At 39.0% G+C, this 13,012-nt stretch overlaps 1 protein-coding gene across 2 annotated transcripts in view; it reads left to right on the forward strand.

Annotated features, from left to right (window-relative positions):
- The window catches only part of prrc1 (proline-rich coiled-coil 1), a 43,602-nt gene extending 35,563 nt beyond the window's left edge, over nucleotides 1–8,039 (forward strand). The window contains exons 9-10 of one of the 2 annotated variants that reach the window (XM_059974717.1): nucleotides 2,738–2,846; nucleotides 6,054–6,212. In XM_059974717.1, the coding sequence (XP_059830700.1) occupies nucleotides 2,738–2,846; nucleotides 6,054–6,076 (132 nt within the window). In that variant the 3' untranslated portion in view covers nucleotides 6,077–6,212. Of the gene's footprint in view, nucleotides 1–2,737; nucleotides 2,847–6,053 lie in introns of both variants that reach the window. The other variant, XM_059974716.1, reaches the window with a different exon arrangement.
- Nucleotides 8,040–13,012: the final 4,973 nt, after the last annotated feature.

Raw genomic sequence — 13,012 nt, forward strand, 5'->3', positions numbered from 1 at the left:
ATACTGCACTTAATCATCACTGCTGTAATGAATGAGATATAAATTTAAATCTTTCAGCTGATGTATCTATACCAATTTTTTAGTTCCATTCCTTTTTGTTCAGAGTAAAATCTGTTTCCACATTCTACTTCTGTGCACACATGAAAATCTAAGGTAAATTTTACAATGCAGGAGTGTAAGATTACTTGCAGGCTCAAATAAACACAAGGGATTGCTGAGTTTTGGTAATAAAAATGGAAGAATGTGGAATGGAGGTATTTTTGGGTATAGCTAAGAGTTCAGAAACAACAGTGTTTTATTATTCTACTAGAGGCATTACTTCAGCTCCCAACCAGAAGGAATGATGTTGAGGAGCAAATTTGCAGGAAAATTAAGTTGTGGAAAAGCCATGGAGTTTGAAACCTCAGTGATCCCACTGTAGAATGGAATACCAGTTACATATGTGGCAAAGAGATGAGAATTTCTGAAGTATGTTCAGGAGAACTTTCCTGACCACTAGATTGCTAGGCAGTATAAAAATGGCATTGTTAAAATAAAACAAAGTTTGAAGATGGTATAGTGGTAGAGGCAATATATTAGAGGCCTTTAAGAGGCGTTTAGATAGGTGCATGGATGTGGGGAAGACGATAGGTAAGAGGGAATAGTCTTGGTGGGGCATGGATGTTCGCTAATTTGCTTTTTATCTGGTTTGGCACAGTATTGTGGGCCAGAGGGCCTATTGCTGTGCTGAACTATTCTGTGTTCTAATTTAACTTACAGTAACATGGAGGCATATTTGAAAAGACTGATGAATACAGAAAAGAAAGTGTTATATTTGAATGCACGCAGTATACGGAATAAGGTACATGATCTTGTCGTGCAGTTGGAAATTAGTAGTTATGATATTGTTCACATCACTGAGTTGTGGGTGAAAGAAGATCACAGGTGGGAGCTTAACATCCAAGGATACACTTTGTATCGAAAGGACAGGCAGGTAGGCAAAGGGAGTGGGGTGGCTCTGGTAGTAAAGAAATGAAATCAAATCTATAGAAAGAGGTGACATGGGATCAAAAGATCCCTGTGGATAAAGGTAAGAAACTGCAAGTGTAAAACGACCCTGATGGGAGTTGTATACAAGCTTCCAAACAGTAGCCAGGATGTTGGATACAAATTACAATTTGAGCTAGAAAAAGCATGTAAAAAAGGCAATGTTGTGACAGTCACGGTGAATTTCAATATGCAGGTGGATTGGGAAAATCAGGTTGCTCCTGGATCCCAAGAGAAGGAATTTGCAGAATGCTTACCAGATGTCTTTTTAGAGCAGTTTGTAGTTGAGCCCACTAGGGAAAAGGCTACACTGAATTGGGTGTTGTGTAATTAACACATTATTATTTGGGAACTTAAGGTAAAACAGCCCTTAGGAGACAATGATCATAATATGATAGAATTCATCCTGTACCATGAGAGGGAGAAGCTAACATCAGATGTATCATTATTACATTGGAGCAAAGAAAGGTACAGAGGCATGAGAGAGGAGTTGGCCAAAGTTGAATGGAAGGGGCGCTAGCAGGGACGATGGCTGAACAGCAATAGCTGGAGTTTTTGGGACCAATTTGGAAGGTGCAAGACAGATTAATTGCAAAGTAGTAGTATTTGAAAAGGAGGACAAAGAAACAAGAAGGATATGATATAGCAAAACTTAGTGGGAAGTTAGAGTATTGGGAAGCTTTTAAAAACCAACAGAAGGAAACTAAAAAGGAAAAAGATTAAATATGAAGGTATGCTAGCCAATAATATAAAAGAGGACACCAAAAGTTTTTTCAGATATATAAAATCAAAAGAAAAATGAGAGTGCATATCGGACCGTTGGAAAATGAGACTGGAGAGGTAGACATGGGGGGGGGGTGTAGAATGGGACAAAGTAATGGTAGACAATTCATAAGCATTTTGCATCAGTTTTCACTGTGTTAGTCACACCATCAGTCTGCCAGAAATTCAAAGAGTGATGGGGGCAGAAGTGAGCGTAGTTGCTATTGCAAAGGAGAAGGTGCTTGGGAAGCCAAAAGATCTGAGGATAGATAAATCCCTTGTTCTAGATGGATTACACCTCAAGGTTCTGAAAGAGATAGATGAAGAGTTTGTGAAGACATTAGTAATGATCTTTCAAGAATCACTACATTCTGGAATGGTTCTGGAGGATTAGGAAATTACAAATGTCACTCCACTCTTTAAAAACAGGGAGGCAAAAGACAGTAAATTGGAAGCCAGTTAGCTTGACTTCAGTGGTTGGGAAGATGTTGGAGTATATAATTAAGGATGAGGTTTTGGGGTAGTTGGAAGCACATGGTGAAATAGGCCAAAGTTGGCATGATTTCGTTAAGGGGAAATATTGCCTGACAAGGTGAATCCCAAGTTCTATACGTACGTCAAGAGCAAGAGGATAACTAGGGAGAAGGTGGGACCATTTAAGGACAAAGGGGGGAACATTTGATTGGATGCAGAGAATATGAGTGAAATACTTAATGAGTGCTTTGCTTGTTACCAAGGACAAGGATACGGAGGACCAAGAGATCGGTGCTGAGTGTATAAATACATTAAGACGTTTAGAGGTCAAGGAGGAGGAAGTATTAGACTTCTTAATGAGTATTAAGGTGGATGTCCACAGGGCCTGATGGGATTTATCCCGGATTATTGAAGGAGGCAAGAGACAAGATTGCTGGGTCCTTGATCAGTATCTTCATGTCCTCTCTAACCACAGGTGATGTCCCAGAGGACTGGCAAGTGGCTAATATTGTACAGTGATGCTAGAAAGTTTGTGAACCCTGTAGAATTTCCTCTATTTCTGCATAAATATGACCTAAAATATGGTAAGATCTTTATCTAAGTCCTAAAACTAGATAGAGAACCCAATTAAATAAATAATACAAAAACATTATACTTGTTCATTTATCTATTGCGAAAAATGATTCAGAGTTGCCTTGCAAATAGAAGACAGAGGATAGTGATTGAAGGGACTTATTTGAGCTAGAGGTCTGTAATTAGTGATGTTCCCCAGGGATCTGTGCTGGGACTTCTGCTGTTTGGGATGTATATAAATGGCCTCTGTGAAAATGTAGATGGGTGGGTTATTAAGTTTGTGGATGATACCAAGATTGGTGGTTGTGGATAGTGTAGAAGACTGCCAAAGAATAGAGCATGATATACAGCAGTTGCAGATATGGGCAGAGAAATGGCAGGTGGAGTTTAACCCAGAAAAATGTGAGGTATTGCACCTTGGTAGGATAACTGCAAGGAGACAGTATACTGTTATGGGCAAGATCCTTAAGTATTGCTGAACAGAGAGAACTTAGGATCCAAGTTCATGGTTGTTCAAAGTGGCTACAACAGGTCAATAAGATGGTTAAGAAGGCTTATGCAATGCTTGCTTTTATTAGTCGAGGCATTGGGTTCAAAAACCAAGAGGTTATGTTGCAACTTTATAAAACTCTGATTAGGCTACATCTGGAGTATTCCATAGATTCTGGTTGCCCCACTGTAGGAAGGATGTTGAGGCTTTGGACAGGCTGCAGAAGAGGTTTACCAGTATGCTGCCTGGTTTAGAGGGCATGTGTTATCACAACAGGCTGAATAAACTGGTGTTGTGTTCGCTGGAGCATCAAAGGCTGAGGGGAGATCTGATAGAGGTTTACAAGATTATGAGAGGCATAGGTAGAGTGGACAAGGAATACCTGTTTCCTGCGGTTGAGATGCCCAGTACCAGGGGTCGTGCATTGAAGGTGAGTGGAGGTAGGTTCAAACTGGATATGAGGGGTAAGTTTTCTACTCAGAGGTTCATGGATGCATGGAATGTGCTGCCTGGTATGGTGGTAGAGGAAAATACATTGGAGGTTTTTAAGAGATGCTTGAGTAGGCTCATGGATGTAAGGAAGATGGAGGGATATGGACGTGGTGTAGGTAATAGGGATTAGTGTTTGGGTGTTTTAGATTTGCTTTTTAGCTGGTTTGGCACCATGTTGTGGGCTGAATGGCCTATTTCTTTGCTGTGCTGTTCTATGGTCTGTGTTCTAAATCTGTTAGAATTCTTTGTATATAGCAGGCAAGATAGGCAAAGGAGAGTCAGTGGATGATGCTTACCTGGATTTTCAGATGGCCTTTGACAAGGTGCTGCACATGAGATCACTAAGCAAGATAAGAGCTCATCGTATTATATGAAAGACACTAGCATGGATAGAAGATCAGCTGACTGGCAGAAAGCAAAGTTTGGGAATAAAGTGTGCCTTTTATGGTCGGCTGCCAGTGCCTAGTGGTATTGGGACCACTTCTTTTCACATCATGTGTCAATGATTTGGATGACAGAACTGATGGTTTTGTGGTTAAGTTTGTGGACGATACACAGATTGGTGGAGGGGCAGGTAGTGCTGAGGAATCGGGGTCTGCAGAAGGATTAGGAGAATGGTTAAAGAAATGTCAAACGGAATATAGCGTATCAGTATATAGCGTATCAGTGTATGATCATGCACTTTGGTAGAAGAAATAAAGGGGCAAATTATTTACTAAATGGAGAGCAAATTCAATAATCTGAGAGGTGCAAAGGTGATGAGGGGAAAGGTGAACTTAGGTAGGGGGATAGGTAGATGGGGGAATGGATTAAGGAGTATGATTAGCTTATGATCAATTGTCTTATGCTACTGAGCAGTCAGAAAGAAACTCTACCTGGCAACAGGTGACGCACTAGGCATTGATCTCTAAAAGTGCTAAGCAAAACTAAATATGGGTATAGTACGATTGAAGCGGCATCTCAAGGCATAACTAAATATGGGGCAGAATGTTCGAGAGGAGGGGGGTGTGTTGGGGAGGTGCCAATATAAGGAAGTTAAGTTGTAACCAGGCTAGTCTTGGCAGAAATAATTATAACTAACCAATAATGATTTTACATCTAATTGTATCTTAGCATGTGATCGAAACTATTTTAAAACTGTATTAACTCGCGTAATTATAATATTTCCTGTAATGATCAATGTAATAAATTGTGTGGAATTGTGTTCTGGGTGGTCAGTGTCCGGACTGTCTCTTTGGGAGATCAGTCTGTAACTTCCTCCATAGCATGCTATGAATAAAAAGTGAAGTTTGACAAAGTATCGCTTGTTTTATGGTTTTATTGAATTCACGGTACCTTGTACTGTTGTATCGGGTCGATCTGCCTTTGACAAAGGGACTTGGGAGTCCTCGTGCAGGATTCTGTAAAGGTTAAATTGGAGGTTAAGTCAGAAGTAATCAAGGCAAATGCAATGTTGGCATTCATTTTAAAAGGATTAGAATATAAAAGCAAAGATCTAATGCTGAGGATGTTTAAGGCATTGGTCAGACTGCACCATTGTGAGCAGTTTTGGGCCTCTTATCTAAGAAAGGATGTGCTGGCTTTGGAGAGGGACCAGAGGAGGTTCATGAGAATGATCCCAGAAATAAAAGTGTTATTCTGGCTTCTTCCCTGTTTTTAGTCTTGATGAAGAACTATGGCTCAAAATGTTGAATGTTTATTACTTTCTGTGGATGCTGCCTGACCTGCTGAGTTCCTCCAGCATTTTGTATGCTTTGCTCTGGATTTCCAGTATCTGTAGAATCTCATGTGTTAATAAAAGTGTTAATATATGAGGAGTATTTGATGGTTCTGGGCCTGTACTTATTGGAATTTAGAAGAATGAGAGGATCTCATTGAAACCTCTTGAACATTAGATTGATAGATAGAGTGGACGTGGAGAGGATGTTTCTTATAGTGATTGGTAAGGATCCAGGGTACACAGCCCGTGTTTGTACAGTAAGAAAATTAGGGTCTGGAAGTAGAGAATTTGCAGGATATGGGAGAAGGTAGGGGAGTGAGAATAGCTAGTTTGCTGTTATATAGAGCTATTATGGACTAAGTGGGTTACCAACCAGAAGGATTAATATTGAGAAGCAAACTTGCGGCTTTTATTCTGTAATTATTCTGTGACTGATTGAGAACTGGACTGGGAAAATGTGCCTGCAGTTTCCAGGATGCTGTTGCTTTACTCAAATATATATTTTTCTTAAAACAGGCTCAAAACCTTACACCAGCTGATTACAACCTGAGATGGTCCGGGCTGATGGTGACTGTAGGAGAAGTATTGGAGAGGAATATACCCCACGTCAGTCGCACTGATTGGCATATCATGTTTACAGGCATGTCTCGAAGACAGATGATCTATAGTGCAGCCAAAGCCTTGGCAGGGATGTACAAGCAGCAATTACCATCAAAGTGCATTTAATAATCAAAACTGCCACACACTGTTCTAAGGGCATTCCCTGCATATGAACTTTTTAAACTTTCATGTATTTTTGTACTCAAATCAAAAAGTGTGGTCCCTGAGGCAATCTCTCCCATCTGCCAGCATAGAAACTGGTTAATTGGAACACCACAAACTGAATGTGATCAAATGTAATGGAAACTATTTTGAAATATGCAGCATTTTCTTTATATATTTGGGAAAAAAAGATTTGTTATAATACCTTTGGTAGATACTGTCACTAAATGGTACTTAAACAAATTGAGATGCTAAGCATTAACAATGCTTATTGTCTATATTTTTGTCACCTAATCATAATACATATTCTGTCAAGATTGGATGGATTAACATGCAAAGTTCTCTTTTTCACCTCTATCCTTGTAACGTGAGCTTATAAGGTAAAAGCGTTCAAAATGATGAATATATGAATTACAAGTTGAAAACTGTCAACCATCTGGGGGGTAGAAACAAGCTTTCTGATGTATGGTCAGGATAAATTGTCACAAGCTTAAATGAATGACTATTTAAAGCAAAATATAACAATTATCTTTGTAAACTCTAATCAGACTCTCTGCAATGCCAAGTGAAGCTTTAACAGGGCTCATCGGAAGTTTTGTTTTTGGTTTATTTTATAATTCTCTGTAAAGGAAATAAAATGGAAATATCTGAAGTGACACCAGTATTTCCTTTGTAATTTTAACTTAATCTTGACACCTATCAGCATTGCCTTTAACGAAAATGAAAACATTATTTGGAACTTTATTTGGAATATGCCTTTACTGTTAATTGGTTCCATTGTAATATGCTGCGCTGTAATGATTTGTATATAAGTAATTACTTCATTGACTCTTACAATTAATCATATTGCAAATAATTTACAAGTAATCTATGGCCAAAATACTTTAGTGGTTATGAACTAAAGTTTTAACCTGCTTTTTCTATACTGTAATTACTTGCATCAAGATGATCCAAATGGCAGCTCTTAATTCTGATTATGTTGCCTGATTGTTAAATGAAGCTGAGTTGAATTTGGTCCACATAATAGTTTGCCAACCCTGTTCCAGTCTCAGCAAAGATAGATAGCTGTCTTCTTTTCCTGTTTCATTGGCTAAGTTTGTAAGGAACTTCAATTGTTCTCCTTGCTTATAATTTCTAGCAGATGGCTCATGGATACATATTGATGAAAAACCCTGTTTTCGATCCAAAACTGCGTGCTTAGTTTATTTGACACTAGAATTTCTTGTGCAATTACAACAAAATTTATGCCCATGTATTGAAACAAGCTTTCCATTTGATTCTGATTCTCAGTCAGCTGCTTGTGACACTGATAAGATTCAATTAAAGCCTACCGAAAAGTTTTTGCACACACTAGTGGGAGTAGTCCCTTATTAGTGCATACCAAAAGCAAAACAATATTATACAGTGGATTGCATTCAAGGAACTTGATTCATTGCAGGTCTAAAACAATTACTTGGCAGAGAGAGACAATGGCTTCACTGTGAGTACCCAACCTCCATCCTTGTCCCCATGGTCTTGTTCCTCTCGATTCATTGAGATTTTAAGTTTAGTACCTTACGAATGGACATCTGTTTTAATGTAAATTTGTTCCCTTACCACTTGGACCATCTTTTACATTATTATTTGGAAGTAACTGCCAATATTTCATGTACACATTGTGCAATTTTTTGTCATTTGGGTCTATCTCATAATGTTTATATTTTAATCCTATTTTGTAATAAAATGACCTTTGGAAATGTGGCTGTAAAGTCCTCATTTTTATAAAACCAATGTATTGAATTCTTTCCGAAATCAGAAAGCACAACATTTTAAAGAAAACTATACGAATTTGGTTTGGACTATATTAACAGTTGTAGGTTCAGTTTTAAGTCCTGCTCTACAAAACTGAACCCTATTTAGTTTTATTAATTGTTGATTGAAACAAGTGGTAGTATATTAGTTGTGTTAATAGACTAACAGTTCTGAAGCCTAAATAATTTATTTAGAAGCTTAAGTCCAAATCACCATGACACTTTAAATTCTGTTAAAATCAGCAAAATCAGCAAAGGGAAGTTATAGTAAGTAAAATTGACCACAGAACTATTGAATGTCATGTAAAAACTTGATTCAGTATTATTATGAGAATGGATTGTCATGTAAAAGCACATGCAGATACTGGAAATCCAAAGCAACACACACAAAATGCTAGAGGAACTCAGCAGGCCAGGCAGTACCTATGAAAAGAGCAAACAGTCGACATTTCAGGCAGAGACCCTTAAACAGAATCTTCCTTCTTTACAATATTTAGTCCTATGTGACAGTAGACCTAAAGGAATATGATTATTTCTGAATGCGCTCTGAAATGGCCAAGCAAACCCTTCAGTTCAAGGGCACTTAGGAATAGGTAAGAAATGAAGATTGCTATTTTTGTTTTGGCTGTCCTGTGAATGAATTAAAATTATTCAATAATTGCATCCAAATAGGGTAAATCAAGGATTTAAATTTTGTGCAATTCTGATGAAAACATCAATCTGAAGCTCTTTTTTCACACCTCTGTGAATTTCCAGCATTTTGTTTTTATTTCCGAATATGTAGCATTATCCTGTTGTCGTTACCTAGAGTTCAATGGTAAATTATTTCTGTGGTATCTGGTATAAATTTGGCAATAAGGTAAATTAACAATATGAAATAAGTTGCAGTTAGACAGAGCATTGCTGACACTGAAGAAATGACAAGAAAACAGATTACAACAAATTCTATAGATGCAGTGAGATTAAGCCCAGGCATCTGAAAGAGAAAATAACATGGAGTGAACATTTAGTGCATAAGAATTGAACAATGTTATTTAAATGATCACTAGTTGCAGTTTACTAAAGCCATAAAACAGTGTCATAGAAAAACTATGGCACAGAAAAGGCCTTTCGGCCCATGTCATCCATTCTGAGCTATTATTATCCTAGTCTCATTGATCTGCACAAGGATCATAACCCTACATATCCCTCTATCCAAATTTCTGTTAAATGTTGAAATTGAACCAGCATCCACCATTTCTGGCAGTTCATTCCCCACTCTTGCCACCCTCTGAATGAAGATTCCCCTCACATTCACCTTAAGCATTTCACCTTCAACTCTTTCACCCACGACTGCTAGTTCTAGTCTCAACCAACCTCAGTGGGAAAAGCCTGCTTGCATTTACAGATCAATACCCCATATAATTTTGTATACAGTACCCCTATCAAATCTCTCATTCTACATCCTAAGGAATAAAGTCCGAACTTATAAATCCTTCCCCTTATAACTCAGGTGATCAAGTCCCAGCAACATCCTTGTGAATTTTCTCTGCACTGTTTCAATTTTTTTCATATCTTTCCTGTAGATAGCTGACCAGAGCTGCACACAAAACTCCAAATTCAGCCTCACCAATGTCTTACACAACCCAACTCCTGTACTCAGTACTTTGAATTATGAAGGAAAATGTGCCAGAAGCTCTCTTTATGACCTTATCTATCTGTGATGCCTCTATATTGCCAGATCCTTCTCGATGCCCTTATGTTTGTCTTTCCCAAAGCGCAACAGCTCACATTTGTCTGCATTAAATTCCATCTGCCATTTTTCCAACTGGTCCACATCCCACTGCAAACTTCGATAGCTTTCCTTCCTGTCCACTACACCCCCACTCTTGGGATTTATAGCTGTAGCTAAAAGAAAGAAGTCTTACCCGACAGGTTTAGTAAACTAAATGAGAAGTAACAAGTTTTGCAGTATTTACATAGATTCTTCTCAACTTGCCTCTCATTGACAGTTTCAGAATGCACAGGATATCTTGAATATAGAAAGCTAAGATAGCCACTAGACTTAGTTGCGGTCATAGTTCGTGTCCACCCAAGCTCTATCAACTCACCAGCCTCTGTGTCCCTCAGACTTGAACTTTGCTTTTATATTCATTTGGTATCCATCATCAACAACTTTTGGTGCAGTGTGCTGCACTTTACTACATCCTCTGAAGAAACTATTCCTGACATCAGTTAAATGTCTGGACAACAATTTTACAAATTTTCCTGGACCACAACTTCCACCCCTAAAGGATTGTTTATTTATTTAGTCAGTGAGACTATAAAACATTTGATAATGGCTATTTATTTCTCCCTATGACCTTTGGTGCCCTTACTAATCAAGAACCTATCAACCTTTGCTTTAAATATATCCACTGACATGACACACAGCCATCCGTGGCTAAAGGTCCCTCTTACTGGTGAATACTGAAGCAAAGTATTCATTAAGGACCTTCCTACCTTCTCTGACTCCAGGCACATGTTTCCTCTTATCCCTGACCCTCACTGTAGTCATCCTCCTGCTCTTTGCATACATGTAGAATGCCTTGGGGTCTTACTTGCCAGTTCTTGAGAATTAAAAGGAAACAAAATATTGCAGATACTAATATCATAATTTATGTATAATTTAAGTAGTAATGCATCTCAAAGGTCCTCAAGAGAACATTGACATTGTGTTGCAAAGGGAGGTAGTAGAAAAGGTAATAGTGATCTTCAAGTACACAGAGTTAAAGAAATTTCTTGAAGGAGAGTGAGGCTCAAAGAGAAATCGCTCCATATCTTATATGAAGCAACGGTGAAAAATAAAATTTCAGCACAATGTGGAGGGCAGTCATAATGCTACGTTCTTCAGTTTCAGTATTGTTGGATGAAGGTGTAGTTTCGCTCAAAACCACTAGCTGCGCTGTTCTCCAACTTCTGTAGGAATCTTCCGTTTGTTTGAAGGGTTTGATAAACTGAAGTAAAGGAACATCCTGCAATGTTTATGCGTTTATTAAAACTTACAGCACGGAATAGGTCCGTCCAGCCCAATGAGCCACACTGCCCAGCCACCCACCTATTTAACACTAGCCCTATCACAGTACAAATTATAATGACCAATTAACCTACAAACCAAAAATGAGAAAATCTGCAGAGGCTGGAAATCCAAGCAACACACACAAAATACTGGAGGAACTCAGCAGGCCAGACAGCATCTATGGAAAAAAGCAGTCCTGCCGAAGGGTCTCAGTCCAAAACATCGATAGTACTTGTTCCATAGATGCTGCCTGGCCAGTTGAGTTCCTCCTGCATTTTGTGTGTGTGACCTACAAATCATATATCTTTGGAATCAGAATCAGAATCAAGTTTAATATCACCAGCATATGTCATGAAATTTGTGAATATGGGAGGAAACTGGATCACTGGGAGGAAACCCACGTGGCCACGCAGAGAATTTACAAACTCCTTGCAGATGTCACCAGAAGTGAACTCCAAACTCCAGAATGCCCCCGAGTTGTAATAGCATCATACCAGTCACTATGCTAACGCAGCACTTACTTACCTGTTTGTATTTTAAAATTTGGAAGGTTAATATTGGTATATGGAGGTGTAACTAAGCAGAAAGCAGAACGATTTGTATTTACATAACTCATTAGACAAAGGTGTGCCAACACAATTTATAGTCAATGAAGTACCTTTTTGAGTTTTAATCACTGTGACTCGGTATTCATCAAGATCCTATAGAGCAAGTATAATGTTGTAAAGCATTATATGTTCTTTTTGCACTATTGATGTAGGATTAATATAGGTCATGATACCAAGATGAACTTCCCAGCTCTTCTCCAAAACAGTGTCATTCCATCCTTTATATCTAATTGAGAGAATAGACAGGGCCTCTTATTAATATCTTGGCCAAAGACAATTCTTCCAACAACTCATCCCACCCTCAGTACCTCATTGGAATTTAGCCTGAATTCTGATTAAACTTGAACCTGCACACTTTTTGAGAAAGTTAAAAGTCTGCATGATAGTTCGTGTGGGTGGAGTGGTGGGACAGGTGGCAGTAACTACCCAAAAGTTCATTAACTTACCTCACCTCCTTCTCTCCATTTCATGGGGCAAGCATGCCTTTGAGTACCCAATCTATCCATTGCCTCAAAATCCAGGAGTGAAGACCTTCCTGCCATTACCCAGTCGCTGCTCTTCACAGGAAAGGCTATTAGATATGTAGGAAGGGACACAACAGTGCATCTGTACAAAACACAGGTGCGTGGCTGCGCAGAAGCTGAAATGCTCCTGCAAACATAGCCTTGTTGCCACGCAGCTATTCACTCTATATATTCATAGTATGCATATTCCAAAAAAAAAATCACTTGAAGTGCCCTGCAGTTTTCAGGCCACGTGAAAACTTCCAGATTGGAGCAACAGTTGGTCCGCACAGCAGTAAAAAAAATTGAGGGAGCCTTGACAGAATGGGAGGAGGAGGGAAAGTGTGGGCATGACAGGAGGCAGAGTGGGTGTGTTGGGGATGGAATCTAATAGAAGGATGGCAGTATGTGTCAGATGCTAGTAGAGAGGATGTATCAGGGTGGAGAGTGGAGGCAGTGTGTGAGGGGAGGAGTATGCATAGGGGATTGGGTGGGAGAGTGGGATGCAATGTGTGTAGATGGTGGGAGAGTGTTGGGACACTCTGAGAGAGGAACTGGTGTGATATACACTCAGTGGCCACCTGGACACCTTATTAATGCAAATATCTAATCAGCCAATCATGTGGCAGCAGTTCAATGCTTAAGGGTGGTTTGAGTACCTTAGAAACTACTGATCTCCTGGGGTTTTCATGCACAACAGTCTCCAGAGTTTACAGAGAATCGTGCGAGAAACAAAAGGAAACATCTAGTGAGCAGTGGCCTTTAGGCAAAAACG

The sequence above is a fragment of the Hypanus sabinus genome, chromosome 7 (assembly GCF_030144855.1).
Source record: "Hypanus sabinus isolate sHypSab1 chromosome 7, sHypSab1.hap1, whole genome shotgun sequence".
Lineage (NCBI taxonomy): Eukaryota > Metazoa > Chordata > Chondrichthyes > Myliobatiformes > Dasyatidae > Hypanus > Hypanus sabinus.